Source organism: Opisthocomus hoazin, chromosome 2, assembly GCF_030867145.1.
Source record: "Opisthocomus hoazin isolate bOpiHoa1 chromosome 2, bOpiHoa1.hap1, whole genome shotgun sequence".
Classification (NCBI taxonomy): domain Eukaryota; kingdom Metazoa; phylum Chordata; class Aves; order Opisthocomiformes; family Opisthocomidae; genus Opisthocomus; species Opisthocomus hoazin.
The window spans coordinates 118,167,520-118,187,149 of NC_134415.1; the positions used below are offsets into that span (position 1 = coordinate 118,167,520).

Sequence of the window (19,630 nt, forward strand, 5' to 3'; positions counted from 1 at the left end):
TAAGAGTAAGTACCTCTCTCTTAAGGAGGTGGTGTTTAACTTCAGAACACGTAAAGTTTCTGACCAAGCACCCATGACACAGTGTTTCTCGCTGTACTGTACCAAGAAGAAACCACATTATTTCAGGAGTCAACGGATTCCTATCAGAGTCAAGGAAATCTACCGTGAGTAGTGCAGACTATTTCATACACCTTAAAGCTGGTAACCTGAATAGCACGTGGAAGCAAACATACTTCTGGAGAAATTAGCATTCATTTTTTGTAGTAATAACATAGGAAGAAAGCAGACATAAAATTCACCTATCATAGCTTCCCTGCAGATAGTTAGCAAAGTAATTGGGTTATGAAGATGACAACAATTAGCAAAGCACGGTATTAGATAATCAGTGCAGGAACTCCAACACAGACAGAGGAGCAAGGGAGGACTGTACTTCAGCGTTGCGTAGATCACAGATGAAACTTCACCATGAACAGTACTGGTTAAACAGAGACCACAACTGTCGCTCAGAGAGCACAGCAATCCATCCCAGTGTTAAAATACCACAGAACTCCTACAGTGCATACCCCTCTTCAAAACAAGCTAGTAATTTGAGACTGCATTGAGCCTTTTACGTGACAAACTTTACATCTTAAATGAACCCAAATTGCTTTACATTTTAACAGTTTCAAATCAACATCAATTGTTCGGTTTTGATACTGGCTGTTCATTCTGGCCAACTGGTCAGACAACTGTCAAGTAAATACACAGACAGGAACTCAGAGGAACTTACCAAGACACCACTTTAACCCAAAATATTAGTAAGAATACTTTGTTCTGCAAGTCATACTAAGCACAAGCTCGGTCTGAGGACGTCTCTGGTACCAAGACTCTTAACAACTACATGGGTTGGTTAAAAGTTATAATAATAATGGAAAGGCAGGCATTGAAAACCAGAGTATTTAAACAATTCCATATTCTAGCAACTTAAGAAATCAGAAGCAATGAGCAGCACAACACAGCAAGTTTAATTTCATTCAACTCTGGGACATCAACAAATACTTCACTACTGGAATAGTCTGTTATTCTTTAATGAAGAAAGTGACTTTAACAGAGGAAGGCTTGCAGAGAAGAACATCTGTCCTTCAGGAACATGGAAAACAGTAACACACAAGTACCCCCCCTACGCGGACAGGCTAAGACAGTTGGGGCTGTTCAGCCTGGAGAAGAGAAGGCTCTGGGGGGACCCTATAGCAGCCTTCCAGTACCTGAAGGGGCCTAGAGGAAGGAGGGAGAGGGGCTTTTCACAAGGGTGTGTAGTGATAGGACAAGGGGGAACGGCTCTAAGCTAAAAGAGGGCAGATTGAGATTAGATATTGGGAAGAAATTCTTCACGGTGAAGGTGGTGAAACACTGGAACAGGTTGCCCAGAAAGGTAGTGGAGGCCCCATCATTCAAGGTCAGGTTGGATGGCGGTCTGAGCAACCTGGTCTAGTTGAAGATGTTGCTGCTCACTGCAAGGGGTTTGGGCTAGATGACCTCTAAAGGTCCCTTCTAACCCTTACCATTCTATGATTCTATGAGGTACAGCCACCAGTAAACACCACAGTTCTCAGAACTACACAAAATATTTTACTATCAAATATTCTGCTGATTACTGGGGAAAGGTACACTAGGGAAAAGAAAGATTTCACAGATAAAGTGTCATACACTTAACCCATTCGTTTGTTTCCCTTCTGCATATTTTGTATTTTCCTCCTCCCTGATGTTTCCCTTCTGCAACTTTCCTCTGCCTACTACAGTTCTATCAGAGAAGCTTGACATGCTGCCACTGATCAAAGAACATACGAGCTGCCCCCAATGCGTACAAAAGCCATCTTTTAGACATGCTTCATAGCTCTTCTGAAGAACTTCACTTAAAAACAACAAAGTAACAAGTTTTCAAACATCTTGCAGCACGTACCTCTACCTAACACATGAACTTTCAGCAGAGACATACTGCACCACACGAAATTCCTTGTAACAGCTCAAACAGGTTTTAAATACTGATCTATCCTATTGTACATGATGCAGTTTATGTTCATTTTTGCTAGTCAAGTATAAACATGTCAGGGTACTCACATCTGAGCATACAGCCTAATATCAGTGAACACGAAATCACATCTTAAAACTGTGAAAGCTATTAGCAAGCTCAATCGTTACATATGAAGTGATTAATTTCCTAACTTTTTTTTAGCACAGAAAGCAAATTTCACGTGTGTCTTTCACAGCCTGACCATGAGGAAAGCTTAAAAAAACATAAAATTGAAAAAAATTGGTAATCAAGAACTTCATTAAATCACTACAACACAGCTGTCAATTCATAATAACCAAGAGACAGCAGGCATAATCTTCTGGAATACTAATTTATCTACAGTCTTGTCCATCCATAGGCACCTAAACTCCTCCATAAGCTCCAGCTTCCATTGCAACACGCCACTGAATTAAAAATTTCAACAGCAGTAGTGACTAGAACTCAGTTACAATTGACCGCTCTGTGCCAGACATGACCAAGAGACAAATAGTAGCACGAAGACCAAGAGAAGAATTGTCAATAAGAGTGACTGCAGTAGCTCAAAAACTGCCTGAACAAGCTCTCAAAAACTCCATCAAGATAAATCTTTTCAAAGAAATTTTGGAAAAGCTGTCACATACAGTGCAACATATTTATAATTCAGAAGTATCTTTTAGGATAAACGAAACTCAATGACAGCTGGAATGAAGATGTCATATCAGTTTAGACACACACAAAACACACAACCTCAAGACAAAAAGCCTTTTCCCAGGACTGCGGAGAAATTCATCATGGCAGCATGTACTTAAAATTTTAAAAAGCTTTTCAGAGAGCAAAATGCAACAGCAGGGGCAGAAACTATTAAGATGAGTAACACAACTGGCATTAAAAGAAGATGAAAGGTACTCCTGAGAGCCTCAGCAAAAATCTGGCCTTGTTTACCAATTATTTCAAGAACAGACAGGAGATGACTCCAAAATAACAAACTGACAGGTAGACTGGGAGCAGCAACAGGAGAGGGTTTTCTCCTGTTCCTTTTTTTTCCAAGCTACCCTCAGTCTGAAGAAGATGACACCATGCCAACAACTTTTTTTGTCCCAGTAACAAAAAAAAGCTACTTTTCCTGGCCAAATACTTGGGTTCTTAAATCACACCGTATCAGATGTAGTTTTATGCCACTCCAGATGGGTCACTAAGTCAAGTTAACTTAATACATGACACTTAATAGTAACTCCCTAGAAAAGAAAGTTTTGTCTATCACACTGTTACAGACATCAAGATCAATGCAACATCCTTTACTACTTAAAAAGTATTTAAGATTTTAACTTTTGATACTTGCATATGTTTTCTGCATAGAGCACAGCTAGCATGCAGCAGTTTGTGCAGCAGTTTCTGGGCTCCGTTTCTAGATGCTTTTAATCTTCTACATACTTCTGGGATCATCAGAGGATTCCTGGGAAGTTTCTGAGGAACTTCACAACGCTTGCCAGTGCCAGGAAGAGCTAGCCAGCAAGCTCTAGAAGCTTTTAACAAGGTCTGCCAGTTATTCCTGATCAAAGGGAGCTCTGAGCTTTTGTTCCAACTGACTCCTGACCAGTAAGGGTCAGGAACCCTTTGAACAAGTCCCAGAAAAAGACCCATGTAAGCATCAGGCCTAGATCACAGCAAACAGATGCAGCATGATGGCCAGAAACTCTCTCTGCACACATGCTCAGCAACCGTGGTGATGAGCCACCAGGCTCAGTCCCCAGCAGCCACTGGAGCAGATACCCCAACACATCAGAGGCCTTGACACAGACCATGCTTCCAGGGGAGGATGCAGACATGTAGGTCTTGGACTGCGTGGACATGACTCCAAGCAACGTGCTCTAGTTGACCGTGAGAATGGATTAGATGATCTCCAGAGGTTCCTCCTGTCTCAAAACAAAGGCTGCCCATGCAGCACCTCAACCACACTCTATGTCAAAGGTTTCTACAAAGTTGGGCTGAAGATAACTAGCATAACACTGGTCTCAAGAACAGCAAGTTCAGTTGAGGCATCCAGGAAAAACCTGAGACTTCTATGCAATTCTTCACTCCTCAATTTTGGTATAACAAGTAAATTCCAACTGAATCTAAAACCCTTTATCTCCTATAGCGATCACAAATTTTAGGCTCTAATATCAAACTTTTTCTGTAGCAACTGCAGATAAGCCTGAGGTAAGACACTCAGTTCCAAATTAAGATACTTCAAATAAGCAGATGTTAAACCTTCCATTAGAGCCTACAGAGAGCTCACACTGAAGCACACATTTAAATTTTGTCAACTAGAGTGCACCATAAATTCCATCATAGATGAAGGCTGGATCACGTAAGAACACCATCAGGCATCTAAATTAAGGTATATAACACTTTTCAACAGCAGTGAAACTCATTATTAGACTTCTTCCCAAAGCTATTGTTTCAAGTTTTCCTACAGATTCAGATACATTCCCTACTGACACATTCTCTTAGCAATTATCATACATCTAGCTGAAAAAAAATTAAGCATATTAAGTTCTTCAGTGCTATTTTATTGCACTCTAATAGGTAATGAGCAAATACATGGTAATATAGAGTGCAGTAAGTGAAGGCTTACAAGCAGCACAGATAAACCAGTATAACTTCATCACCTGAAACTAAATGAAATGCAAGAAAGCACAAAGTGACAAAGTTCAACTTCTGTTAAGTGATCAAAGTTCACATTACTGAAAATGAGAATTTCTAAGTCTTCATATCTATGTACAATTTTCTTTAATGCATAATTTAAGAAAACTGCCTCCCTTCAACTCCTTCTGGGTTTGTTTTTTTTAATAACGACAATTTCAGCAAGAAACTCTGCTCCTGACTTTAGAGTTCTCTAATGTCAAATTCAGAAGTTGTCTATCACAGAATAAATTCAAAACATAAGAGAAAAGACTTGCCTATATAAAGAACAAAACATTGGTTCTTCCCGTTATCCAGCCATTCTGTCCATTTGTGCATTCTTTCAAGTATCAATTTTTTAACTTTACTAAGCAAGTCAACTGGCTGCACACAGCAGGAGATACTATGACCACCTGACTATTCTTATTTTCATGGAGTAAGTCATAAAGTTTCCTGGTAAAAACAAGGAATTCCTGAATGCATATGCCACACACATTACACAAACTTCTTACTTCAGCAGCAGATATAACCACATCTCCCTAGAAAATATGGAATATAGACAACAAAAAAATACGCCAACCATGAGCTTCCATAAAGATAACTTTCATTACTAATACTCAGAATAAACTGTTCTAAGAACAGAACCAGCATTGTTTCCTGTTCTTTTACTTCACACTAATATCAAGTTTTAGAAATTATAACCTAAGATGTTGTAAGCACAGTAGAAAAACAAAGCTATTACTTCTCTTGGAGGTGGGAGGAAAGAAGGACAAGGTCCTGTGCAGCCTGCTGTAGGTGACCCTGCTTCGGCAGGAGGGTTGGACTAGATGACCTACAGAGGTCCCTTCCAACCCCTACTATTCTGTGATTCTGTGAAGGAAGACAAAACTTGAAATTTTTGCCCATTTTTCCCCCCCCCCTCTCCTCTTTTAAACTTCTATGGCAAGAAGTTGCCATTAGCACAAACAAAGCAATGTCCATACTATTTGGCTGACAACTACACCAGCTGATTTTCTACATATTTTCTCGTTAATAGGTTCATCCATTATGATAGTTTAACAGTTCTGACATCGTTTACTCGGAAACACACCAAAAATGAAAAGCAAGCACATCTGTCATAATTGTCAGAATAATTATTTGACCATACTTTCAATATTAACCAATATAGAGCTCTGAGCAACCTGGTCTAGTGGAAGATGTCCCTGGTCATGGCAGGGGGGTTGGAACCAGATGATCTTTAAGGTCCCTTCCAATGCTTACCAGTCTATGATTCTATATTCTTGGCAACGCTCACTGTTATAATCAATCTACTTCCTAACACCAGAAGCAGAAAAGATAACTTTGGAAACAAGTGTCAAGAACCATTAACCCTGGTCTCATCAAAGGAAAGAATAAGTAGGTTCTGTTGGCTGGTCAGATAGTGCTACCAAATCTCCATAACCCACACCTATTACCTCAAAACCCTAGATTTAGTATACTGCATATTAATCATGTGGAACTGCTAGATACAAAGTATGAATAAGGTAGAAAGAAGAAACCATCACACTCAAATCTCTCAAAGCTAGAAGAACACTACCTCTCATTAACAACCATTTTTTTCCTAAGATAGATGGGACAGCTCACTTCACATTGAAGAATAATTTTTTTAACAGCAAGTTTCTTCTGGTATTCTATAGCCAAGGCTAATTTCCATTTAAAATAACACAGTGATATAACAAATTGTGCTGACAAATTCAATCCTAGTAGAAAGAAAAAAGATCAAAGAAAAATATCTAGAAGGACGTTTATTTCCTACAACTGATGAGAAACAGAAAAATAAGTGGCAGAGTTTATCTTGCTATAACGAGTAGATATCAAAAGGTAGACACATTTTCAACGTAAGTAATTGGCTAACCAGGACCTATTCCAACTAAATCTGGTTCAAGGGCAGGCAGTCAACTAGTCCATCTTTCAAGTCTGGTATCTGTACTCCACACATCACTAACAGAGAAAACACAACACAAAACACCTCCAAATACCAAAGCCTGGCAGTTCCAGTCAGAACACTAGTAAAAATGGCCTGGCCAACAAGTCCAGAATTCAAACCCAGACAGAAAAAAAACCAACTAACCAAATTTATACATCAGCCTTTACCCACGCCAAATTCAGAAATGTCTTTTGAAGCTATTCCTGACATTCTGAAAAATGCTGCTTATGAAAGGACATAACTTGATTTCCATCATTCCAGTAGTAAAATGAGATCACCAACTAGGGCTTCTTTCATATGTACATGACATGTTATTACTGACTCACTAAATACCAATATTAAAAAAAATTTTTTCTGCCCCTCCTTGTCCAACACACTTCAATCTTTATTTTGCTACTTCTGTTCATCATTTCCACATTATTGGCAGACAGCAAACAGAATGCTTACCTGTGACCAGGATGATAAATGACAGTAGTTATTCCATGCATGTAATGGCTGCTAAAGCTGAAACTATGACTTTCTTGAAAGCTTTGATTTGTTCCAACACTAAGTATAGGGAAAAAATACATATATTACTTGAGATTTTTGTTTAAAGAGTGAAAAGAATTCCTTTGAACTTCACTGTGCCTTCTCAAAGCAAGCCAAAATTCATGCTTACCTTACAAGATAACTTCTCAGTTCTCCACGATAATTAATGACAAGCAGTTCAGCTGACCATTGGGCACTTGCTTTGTATTCTAGAAAGATCAATCCAGCAATAGCATAACTCAGATCTCCTGGAAAACTTGCTGTCTTTACCCAAAAATAAAGACATTGAGTGAGAGAGGGGATTTAAAAAAAAAAAAAAGAAAGAAAAAAAAGAAAGTGTCTTCATTACTGAAAGAACTAGAAAATTAAATCTTTTATAAATACACTTGAGCCACCTTCCAAAATAATTTCACACAACCTTTCAATATGCAAAATAAAAAATATATTGTGTGGAGCAAGCCAAAAGCAACTATCTATCCTCATACCAAGAAAAAAAAAAATCTTCATATTGCTCTATCAGCAGTATTTCTTAATTTATAAGTGACTCTGCATATAAACTGCAGTCATCTACTACTACGAATTGTAATTATTTGCACACATACTAATTAGGCGATTCTATACTTTCACAATCTGATGTACCTGCAGATCTATCCCAATTCAAAGAAAAGAAAACAAAGACAAAGATTCTGACTAGATACAACAGCACAGAAGATGTGCTTTGCAAGTGGTACACATGAATTAAGTTTTAACTATGATATATCCATTATGTAATAAACACTTCATGGTACATTTGTGCATGGTAGTCATACTGCAAGACTTTATACCAAAGTAAGCTATGATTTAAAAAACGCCAAGTACTGGAAATTACCTTTTATCCTTACAAGAAGTTCTACTATATTGATATTTAATTAAGAAAGCACTTACTGGTGAAATGACCAAAAGCTCACTACCCATTAGGTCAAACACTCTCACTGTTCCGGTGCTTTCAGCATAAGCAAGTAACGTACAATCATGACTCCATGCCACTCGCCTCCACTGAGGGTTAGGATCCTTCGGCACTATGAAAAAGGAAGAAAACTATTAAAAAGTAAAATATAACTTAAACAGGACCAAAAAAAAAAAAAATCAACTCCATCAAAAAATGCAGGGTGCCTACCACCATTACAAGCTTACCTCTGAGGAGAAAAAAAAAACCCACCACCTCCAACGTCTCCCAAGCCCAGTAATTTTAACTATCAATTCATCTCAGATTCAGGTTTTATATGTTAAATCATCTTGAAAAGAAGAGGGGGAGGGAGAGTAATGGAGGTAGTCACAAAGCAAAATTATTAAAAGATTCTTCCCGATGCTTTTAACAAGTTACAAATTATCTTCAAAGTAAACTGACACCACCACTTAGCATTGCATGAATAATAAAGACGACACTATGTAATGATGTAGAAGTTCCCATCCTGTATTACCTTGACATTTTCCAACTATGGATCCAAAGTCATCTTTCGCAGACCTGCAGAAAAAGACTCATATGGATTTAAATAAGAAAAAAAACACTACTCAATTTTCCAGAATAAACAGAACACTATAAAAATACTCTGCGTGCACAATCCAAAGGCCTGCATGTATTTAACTACTTGTTTAAAAAGGCAGATAGTAGCCTTCACCCTTAGGCAGCTGCAGTAACTAGCAATACTTTAGAAACTATTTTAGGAACCCTCATCCTGACGCATAAATACTCATATTCCTCATTTGGTAGTAATGCTGTTCAAAATAGGATAGCAGCATTTCAGAACTTCAGCATGTAACTTTAGAAAAAAAACGTAGTCAGTATTCTCTAGGTTACAATCCTAGAAACAATCCAAGAATATACTTACATTAATACAATTGAAACACAAGATTTATTTTATAGTCTATAAGCTGACATTTATGGTGTTCACACCACTTCTTATTGAACAATTTTCATAGACTTGCTTCTTTTACATATAAATAGAAGGTCTGACCTTCTAGCAAATGGATTTTTGTGAAGCAAGTAAACACACTCAATCAAGATTCGTTCTACAGCTAAATGTGTTCTTGAACTGGCAAAGGAGAGCTTGTTAGAGAGCAGAAGAAAAAGTGAAAACATCAGTCTTCACGGCAGTCTACATTACTTCTAAAGTAAGATGAAGTATTATATATGCCAGCTACTCTACAGAGAAGCAGAATACTAGCTTCTTGTCCCATTTATTAGGGGAGAATTTCAGGGGGAATAGAAAGGCAAAGGTTAGAAAGACCATGATTTGGGTTTAGTATTTTGAAGCGTCTTGATTGGTTTTCTTTCACATCTTGGGGAAAAAAAAAAGAGATATACCGATAGATACTCATACAAATTTATCTGTAACATTTATAGTCTTGAGGGGTTTTGAGCGAGGGGCGGGTTTTTTTTTTAAATGGTGAATGGCCAAGAACTAAGAAGAAATAGAAGGCTTCTGCTTTCTAAGTGATAATATATTTTAAGAGTATTCCACAGATTACTTTTACAATATATAACATTCAAAAAAAACCTCAGAAAAATCTTTAAAAGTATGGTTAGTAACTAACTAGAAACACTTTCTCAGAACTCCACAACTGTTGTCGTGCAACAACAGATAATACTAACTTACCTGATTTCTACACATTGGTCTTGAACAACCGCCAGTAATTTACCATTGCTGAAAGAGAAGAATACAGGTGTGAAAGTTCATTTGAAGTCCAGTCTTTACAGCATGTGCATCAGAGCTCTAGATGCTTTTCTGCAAGGTTAGATATAAATTTTCTCTTTCATAATCGAAACAAACTGGAAATATACATTTTTATACAAAAAAAAAATATCAGTGCCAATAACAATAAGATGCCCTTCATATCACTGAAATGTCTCTATCACTTTTCTAGCAGCACCAATAACAGAGAAACAATGTCTAAAATCTTGTTGCAGGGGAGGTCAGAATCAGATATTGCTTATGGATGATTTTATAAAAGTAGTATCTAAAACTATGTATTGCTTTATCTGGAATAAAAAACTATCATACTTCAGTAAATTACACTACCTCCTCAGGAGCAGATCTCCTGTCTTTGTACCTAACACACAGCATTGCAACTGGTACGTTGCGCATCAAAAGGGATCATCACTTCCCTCAACGAATCATGATCTCTCTCAACAGTGCAGAGCTCTTGCTGAACCACTGATCATATCCAGTGATAATACATAATAAAATATTCCATACCACGTTCATGTCATTAAATCGTTTTTCTGTACATATTTACACTTATTTTTAAAAGCCAGTGATCTCACTGTTGCTGCTAAAATTACTGCAGAACAGCTGGTTCTAGCCTTGGAACTCTCACTTCTCCTCTATACACACAATAGCAGACAAATCTTGAGGGTATGCATTCACTTTCCACAACTTTTAAAATAAGCAATTTACATTACACATCCTGCCAAGTTGTAGGTCTTCAACTGATCAAATTCAGGACTTGAGTTCGAGAATGATTGCCAGCCACTTTGCCTCAAAAACTAGGACATTCAGACCTGAGTGAGAGATGCATTAAACAAAGGGAAAGAACGTTGGAAGCCCCTAGGTAGCAGGGGCTGACTTTCTTTCCCAAAGCTACCTGTGAAAGCCTCCAACATTTCTCTTGACCAAAAAGAAGAACAGGACTTTAGCACAATATTAACTCAGCATTGTTACCAATGGGGATGGTGGGGGAAGGAGAGGAAGCATTAATACATTGACTACTGACAAAAATGGAAAAGCATGTAAGCTAGTTACCTTGCAAGTATTAGGTGCCAGCTGATCTGCTTACTAACTAGACGAACCAGTCCAGCAGGCAGAGAAAACTTTGCAGGGCTGAAATAACAAAATATTAGGCTAAATCAGAACATATACCTATCAAAAGCAGTACCTGAGATACACACACCAGATGACTTAGCTTTAAGGCAACCATCAATCACCTGCAAGGTTTTAGCAACTAAACATGAATCAACACTGCACCCTGCCAACAACGAAGGCTAACAGTGTACTTGTTTCTATTAACAAAACAAGGTATTAAGGCAACCGATTATTTACTCATCACTCTTTATACTCTGGTCAGCAGCCAGTCTTGAGGCTCCCCCCCCTCGCCCCCCCATTACAAGAACACCACCAATAAAGTGGAGAGCCACCAAGATGGTCAGGGGACTGGAGAACTTGCCTTACAAGGAGACGGTGAGGGCATTGTACTTGTTTAGCCTGGAGAAGAGAAGGGTTCAGGGGGACCAAACAGCGGCTCGCTCATATGTAGGAGGTTACCACAAAGATGGGAGCCACTGAGGTGCATGGCAGGAGCACATGAAACCAGGATCAATCCTTTGGTGGACCTGGCAGTATTACGTTAACAGTTGGACTCAATGATCTTAAAAGTCTTTTCCAATCTAAATAATTCCATGATTCTAAAACAGTGTACGTTCCAAGCTGACATAAGGAGAATTCTTCACCATGAAGACAGTCAGGCACTGGACAGGCCGCCCTTTGAGTCTTTGGCATCTCCATCCCTTAGGACTCTGTCCAGCTAGGTCTTGAAAATCTTAAGGAACATCATCTGAAATCATTGTTCTCCCTGCTTTTGGCTCCTCCCGAGCTCCTTCCCAAATGCTTTTATTAAATACATATACATAAAAATAGCAACTAGAATCAATTATAAAAGCTAGATACTAGACTTCAAATATGATGGGGGGGGAAAGACACAAAAATAAGTGGAGAGGACAAGCATGTGTTTTGAGAAAGACAATGTTCCAACTGCATGTTTACTTAGGCTTCTGATAAAAGCAGAAAGTCAAACTAGTATACCCCAGCTCTTTTCAAGAGAGGCTTCCGTTGCAACTCAAGTGGTTACACCTTAAACTTACGAAAAGAGAATATTCTAAGCATTACTTAGATAATATTCTAAACAAGCACTGAATTTTATTCTTGTTAAAAATAAGTTACCATCAAAAAACTATAAAAATATTACCAAATAAAAAGATTAAGCACTATTTTCATCAAACCTACCTGTACCATATATACCGAAGCAAAAACAACGCAGGACCTACAACAGAAAAGAGGCAAAAATTACATCTCCAGCAGTTTCAAAACACTCCCCAGCTTACTGCACACAGAATATGAGAAATTCTTACAAAAAGAAAGAGTTATTAAGGGAAAAACCCTTAATCCTTGGCCAACAAATTCTTATATTAGAATAAATGCAAATAGTAGATAAAAAAATCACTACATATTTCTGGAAATTCTAAGAGAAATTCTTACTGGATGAAAATGCATAAACCAAGTGTTGAATGGCAATGTAACATAATCAGAATGTAAAGCTTTCTTATAGAACTGTCCAACTGGCAAACAGCCCAATGCAGTAGCTGGCAGAGAAAAAAAAACCTCAACATTTTGCAAAACACAGCAGAGCTTCTGAACTTCTTAGATGTATGGTTTATCAGTTTGTCCCAATAAGCTAACAGAGACAAGAAAGCTCACAAAAGTGCCACAAAAATAAAATAGTGACATTGATAATCAGGAAACATCTTCCTGAAAACACATCCTGCACTCTATTTCCATTAAACTAGCCACCCTAAAGTGCAGAAATTGTAAATTTTACAAGCAATCCACACATCATTCTTACAAGTCATGAGCACAAGAACAAGTCCTATTTACCTGTAATTGCTCTAGTGATGATAAATGATGCACCGTGTTTTCTGTTGCCTCTTGGCTGCAATTACAATAATGGTCAAACACTACGTTATACACTTTAACTTAAATACAACATCCATACATATATTCACTGATTAAATTTAAGTTGCCTGCTAGCCTACAAGTTCCTTATATATTTTCTATTACTCACAACTTCATACAATTAATAATTTAACTGCATAAGCAAAAACTGGCTATAAAGCCAAATATATTAAGTGCCAAGGTATAATAAACAAAACCTACTACAAATTGTCTATTGATTCAGCTTTGCCTTGATCTCTGGGTAGTAACAGACGACACTGACTCATGATTATGTTCTCCTCTAAGGTACTATAAGTCATTCTTTCTATACCAAATGAATTCCAAATTGATCTGTAAGGCCCAGAAGTGGAAGCAACTGGTGTTCAACATATTATGCTAATATACAATTGCTAAGCTACATGAAGACTGCTCATGAAAGTTTCAGAAATATTAAGATACACAAAGAACTTCTGAATAAAAATATTTTTATGTTAATTTGTACTATGTAACACAGCCACTCAGATCACCACCTCTACTCCATAGCATCTCAGCCCTTCCAGAAGTCCTGCTCTGCTTAAGGCAGAGGGAACAACGACACTCACTACACAAATGAAAGCACTCTCCAAACACAAAAAAAAGAAACATGAAACAACACAGGATGTATATTCTTAGTTATGAGCAGAGGTAAAATTATTTTCCAGTAAGAAAATAGGAAAAAAGGATTAAACTGAGAGGACAAGAAAGATAACCAATAAGGAATAATACCAATAAGGACAAGGTCCTGTGCAACCTGCTGTAGGTGACCCTGCTTCGGCAGGGCGTTTGGACTAGATGACCCACAGAGGTCCCTTCCAAACCCTACCATTCTGTGATTCCAGAAGGTATCACATGCAAAACTTCAAAACAAGCAGTCAACTTACACTTCTCTACTGAAAACATTAGAGCCACACAAACTGAGCATTAGAGTAGGTAATGAATGAATTTCCTCTTCCCTTCAGGACAGCACACATAGAGCAGATCATTACTTGTTAACTGAAATATTCAGACCTCTCACTCCAAATTATAGAGCAGCAAACACTGAAACACACACAAATTTATCAAAATTACAGAAGATTTCCATGTTTAAAAAAAATATTTGGACTCCCAAATTTAAGGTATTAGCAGTTTTCTATGCAAAGTTTGCAATCTAGAAATAGCTTTTTCAAATAAACAGGCTGTCATCTCACAGCACGTAAGAAGCCAACACAGCTGTACTAATAGACAATGTTCCAAATTCCGGTTGATCAACCAGGAAATAACAAGGCATTACAGTAAAGTATGTGAGAGTATAAATTATGTCTTACAGCTACCAGAGTATCTCAGAACTGCAATTTCCTAGGGACACTGAAAGCAGAGCCTCTTAAAGATTTTGGATTAAGGAAAGTTCCCAGTAAAAACATTTCCAAAAATTGCTTATACCTCTTCAGAATTTGTTTTTAATATTTTTAGTGTCCACTCCTGAGCCTGAACTACATGCTCCTACCCCACACATCTTAAACCCCTCACAAAACTAATTTACTATTATAGTCTGAAGACCTGAATTTAGTTTTTTATAACTTTTAACTCCTGTCACCTCAGCAACAGCAATGGCCACCAGATCTGCTATATTTCCTTTTTCATTCATTCCTGTTTGGGAAAACAACTTGAAGTTCTTCACTAGAGCATTCCAGAAATTAAACCTAAGTGACTTCCTCACTGACAAGACACCCACTTAGTTTTGGATTTTGTTGCACACCCAGCAATCTTAAGGGGGGCGGGGAGGGGGAGTGTTGGGCAAATCCCAAAACATTAGATAGCAATGAAAAAAACCAATAGAATCAAGTGACACATTCAATACATTTCAGGAGACAGACAGTACTTGTCTACCGGAGAAAAGGAAAACTTCAGTCCACCCGTATCTACCCCAAAGATTCCACGAGTCCTCCCCTGCAGGATTCATATTCCAACGGTCATAACTACAGTTCTAAGTGCCCAACACTTGGCAATTAAAAATTAATCATCCCAAATAAGATAACAGAAAAACAAAACAAAATCAGTAGAGACCTATGAAAAATCTTGTTTAAAGGCCTTGCTTTGTATCATACATGACTGCACAGGAAGACATTTCATTTCCCAGTGCAACGTTCAACTTCCTTTTCCTTTCTGCTGTCCCTCACCTCATTCCAAACCTTTCAGTTCTACAAGAAGTAAGGCGGGGAGCATTCTGTGACTTTTTCTGGCAAGTGTGAATAAACCAGGATTAAGAGAGACAGGTGTTCCAAAGGGAAAGTCACCGTCACCTAAATAATATCACTGTTAAGCCACCTTAAGGCAAAAACTGAAGCACGCTGACAAAATAATTTGTTTGCCTATGTATGTCAGTGTAAAATCAATTTCCCACTAAAACCGTAAAAAGAACATCAGAAGTGTCCTTGGCTATGTACAGTCTTCAAGAAGGATGTAAATCCAAACAAACTATTTCACGTAATACTTTCAAGCCTTCCTGTTTCTGATATTCAAAATAGGAATTATGTTGAAAATAAAGTCAATGGGCAAGAAACACAAGTCTAAAATAGCCTGTACCATTTGCTGAAGCTGACAGGCAGAATTCTATGATGCTTAGAAACTGTCAGGGCAGATGAGGACACTCAGACTGTGGTTCCACGATCGCTCTGAACTGGCATACCCGCACACTGCCACTGAAGGGAGGTCTCACACTTGCACTCAGCTTTGACCGACAAATGATTTGCCCCGCTTGGTACCTACATGAGTACTATGGTGACCACTCAACAAAAGGAAATGAAACAACATGATCGTTTCTCAGACTAATCTATTCTTTAATCAATTTACCATGCAACTTCAAGAACACTAATGGCAGCAGAAGAGAAGGGATACTTGTCAGAAATGTGCCCGCTTAACGCAGCTGTAGAACCACATCTTGTGCCAGCACACCTAAGCCCTCCTCATGGTTTGCAGACCTGTAAAATTGTTTCTGTATGTTACTAGAAACACAGACTATTTACCATCTCTCAAAACACAGTTCAACAAAAATCCGTGCAACTGTCTACTGACCTATACGAACTAACTATAAAGTTAGTAACTGGCAACACTGCAATCTTATTTTCCAAACACCCACAACTATTGGAGCAACTGAGGATTTACAGATCAAAAGAAACAAACAAGTCTTTCTGATAAAAAAAACATGTTTTTATGGGAATGGTTTTAGTAATTATGAATAGGTACATTCTTCCACCTGTGATGTTTCTACATCGTCTCTGTTCAGATGTTCTAAACATAAAACTTTCTTAAAAAAGACTTCCATAAATTACTTAAAAGTTTAAGTAGTGCAGGAAATGCATTAACAACTGCAGTGGACTTAAAAGCCACTACAAGAAAGAACTAAAACCACACTGCCTGCATCCTCCATGTCCATATCAGACAAGAGTAGACGTGGAGGCAGCTAGCTCAGCACGTTGCAGGGGAAGAGATGAAAAAGCAAAGATGAAAGAGCTTCTCAGCTTTTCCACTGACCCATGAAGAAGAACACACAGAAGCAAGCAAAAACTTGTCATACAAGAACGTTTTGCAATCTTTTAAGCTTTGGCATCCATTTGTGCGCCTTGCAGACACAAAGTGATACACTTCTCCGTTCACTCCTGAAAATACAGGAGTATGCTGACATAGAAGTCTAGAGAGGGATCTATTTTTCCTCATACAAGGCAAGCTTGATCAAGACCTTGTTTTCACCAGGACAGCTTCCACTGCTCTCACTGCAGCCGTTTCTGGTGGTGAAACCCAGGCTCCATCACAGTTTGCCTCGCACCAGCTCAACAGCAAGACCTGGCAGACATCGTTCACAGGCAACGAGCAAACAGGGCTTCAGCGCACCCCCGGCGGCACAACCACGGCTGACAAGACGGGAATTCAGCGACGGCTCAGGGTGGCCGCAGGGACACTGTCTGTGCTCGGCCCTGATGCGCTCCCCGCCCCTGTGCCCGCCAGGAACGGAGCGGCCAGGCCGCCGAGCCTCCCCGCAGGCACCAACAGCCCGTCCCAGGGCCCTCAGGGCCGCCGGCCTCCCGCCGCCCCGGGCCGCGCATCCCCGCCCGCGCCTACGTGGCCGGTGTCCACCCCCCCGCCCCCGCACCCCGGCCGCGCCGCGCCGCCACGCACCTGCACCTCCGTCTCCGGAGGCCACTCGGTGTTCACCAGCAGGTCGTACAGGATGTTCTCCTCCCCGTCCTCCTCCTCGCCGGCGCCGACCTTCCCCGCCTCTCTCGGCGCCGCTTCGCCGCGCTCCCCGCCGGCGGCGGCCATGCTGGCCCGGGCCCCACCCACCCCGCGCCGCAGCGACGACGGTGCCCGGCGGAGGCCAAACCGGTAACGCCCAGCACCTCCTCCGCGGAGCCGGCGGCCTTTGACTCCTTCAGCGCTGCTACCGGCCCAGCGCGCTTGGCGGCCCGGGGCTCGGCTCGCCGCGGGGCGGGAAGCCGCTGTCTTCCCTGCCCGAAGGGCTGCGGAGCCCTGACAGGGCATCTGCTCCGGGGGGAGATGGAAGCTGAGGGCAAGGAGCGAGGTCGGGGAGCCCTCAGCGCCTCGGGGGCTCCTCTGACGGGCGGCGGCCTTCCCTCTTAGGGCTGTGCATTTGGGGCGAAGAACGGGGAGACAGCTACCGAACGGGAGATGGGTGCACACCTGTGGGGAGCACACGCGTGAGCCTTCAGACCGGTAGCCTGCCTGCTGCCCCAGGGCTCCCCGGAGGGCTTCTGTCCAGCGCGCAGTGGCTGCCCTCACGGCCGCCCCGAGGAGGCTGCCCGGTGGTGGCCCCCCAGAAGGCTGATCGTGAGGAAAGTCAGGGTTGAGAAACACCTGATGCAGGCAAGGCCTGAGTGTGTGAATTAAAGCTCTACTGCATAAGGAAAAAAATAAAAATAAAATAAACAGGAAAAAAGCCAAAGTTATAAAAAAATTATTCTTCCAACTTTAATGATGCTGTGTAGAACTTCTAAATATTTAAGTCCTACGAATGCGCTCATGGAGTTCAGCTCTCTCAAGCTGACAAAAATGAGCCCATTTGTTATGAAAGAACTGAGGTTTCAGACGCTTTCCTGTGACTTTACGAAGCATTTGTAAAATTGAAAGAAAATCACCTCATGCCCTGCACCCTCTGCTCCCGTACTCTAATTTCAGCTTGTACTTAGTAGCCTTTTAGTCCTGTTGGCAGCTGGGCAGCCTAGAGTTAGGCTACACTAAAAATTTAGTTCTGAAAGTATGGATTTAGGCTGACGTGAGAGCTGTGTTGAATACTTGGGAAACACTTCAGGAGGAAACAGCCACTGAGAAAAAAATGCTTTCTGGCTGTGTCTTAATAACATTTCTTTAGTTGTATCTGACAATGTAGCTTGTAAAAATCACAGAACCACATAGAATCACAGAATGTTCATGGTTGGAAAGGACCTCTGTGGGTCATCTAGTTCAACCCCCCTGCCGAAGCAGGGTCACCTACAGCAGGCTGCACAGGACCGCGTCCACATGGGTCTTGAATATCTCCAGAGAAGGAGACTCCACAACCTCCCTGGGCAGCCTGTTCCAGTGCTCTGTCACCCTCAGAGTGAGCAGACGGAGCAATGGCAAGTAGTGTAATGTCATGTTCATAAGTTTACAAGAATTATGGGAGATTTATAGTGAATTACACCCAGGGTTCCACGCCAACAAGCACCACTGGTGTGATAACAGTATTGATATCAAGGTCTGCCTGCAAACACATTTTCTTAGAATCGTGGTTGAATCTGTAGATTGTTCATATCTGTGTGTTTAAAAATTACTAGGTTCATTATTTACCCAAAAGCAGGCAAATTTGTGGTTGGCAGATATAGCAAATAGTAGTGAAAGAAAGGGAGCACATCAGATGAAGATACTCCCAAAGGAATTATGAATATATGACAAGCCATCGTGATGCAAGCAGTCTGGCACTAAAGATATAAAATACCTGCTGTGTTTTCTCTGCATGATGCCTGATTTCTACAGCAAAAGTTAACAGTCAGCAGGGCTCAGCAAGTGTTTTAAAAAAGATCTTGAAATAAACCTCTGCAACAAAGCCAGTACTCAGATTGCAACACAGTACTTGAGAGAATTGCATTGTCAGAGGTGCTGTCGCTTACTTGGCCTTTGAACCAGATGTGTCTATATCGGAGGGCGGCCTTAGGGAAGATCAAAGTTGTGTTTCACAATGGAAAACAGTAGGTAATATTTAATGCTGTGCCTCCCACTTAGCAGACAAATGCACCGTTGATTCGTGCTGTAACTGTAGGAGCTGCATTTGTTTGTTTGCAATGTAATTTTATTTTTAGAGTAACACCCCAGAGATTCTTGCCTTTAACTTCATTGGAAGTTTTCCTACAAAAAGATTGTGCAGAATTTGGAGAAACTTCTGTAAAAACTGGAGAAGAATGTATCCCCATTAACGTAGGTCTAAAAAAATAAACCGGTGCATTAGCCGTGTGCGAAGGTGCTTTTGTTCATATAAAAAACCCTGAACAACTTACTGCTAAACACGTTTATTGCAGAAAGCTACGCAAATGTGAATTACACGGACGGAATGACAAGATGACGATGCTGCCCTCGGTGTGCCCGCGGCCCTGCGCCCGAACCGGGCACGAACGGGACGGCACCGGGGCGAGG

The 19,630-nt window shown here is 40.4% G+C and overlaps 1 protein-coding gene across 1 annotated transcript in view; it reads right to left on the minus strand.

Annotated features, from left to right (window-relative positions):
• The window catches only part of NBAS (NBAS subunit of NRZ tethering complex), a 194,397-nt gene extending 176,897 nt beyond the window's left edge, over positions 1-17,500 (minus strand). Inside the window, 11 exon segments of the mRNA XM_075414861.1 lie at positions 7,107-7,205; positions 7,318-7,451; positions 8,112-8,245; positions 8,648-8,691; positions 9,824-9,871; positions 10,970-11,047; positions 12,227-12,263; positions 12,875-12,929; positions 17,123-17,278; positions 17,281-17,361; positions 17,363-17,500. Of these exon segments, the coding sequence (XP_075270976.1) occupies positions 7,107-7,205; positions 7,318-7,451; positions 8,112-8,245; positions 8,648-8,691; positions 9,824-9,871; positions 10,970-11,047; positions 12,227-12,263; positions 12,875-12,929; positions 17,123-17,278; positions 17,281-17,361; positions 17,363-17,485 (989 nt within the window). The 5' untranslated portion in view covers positions 17,486-17,500.
• Between the last annotated feature and the right edge of the window lie 2,130 nt (positions 17,501-19,630).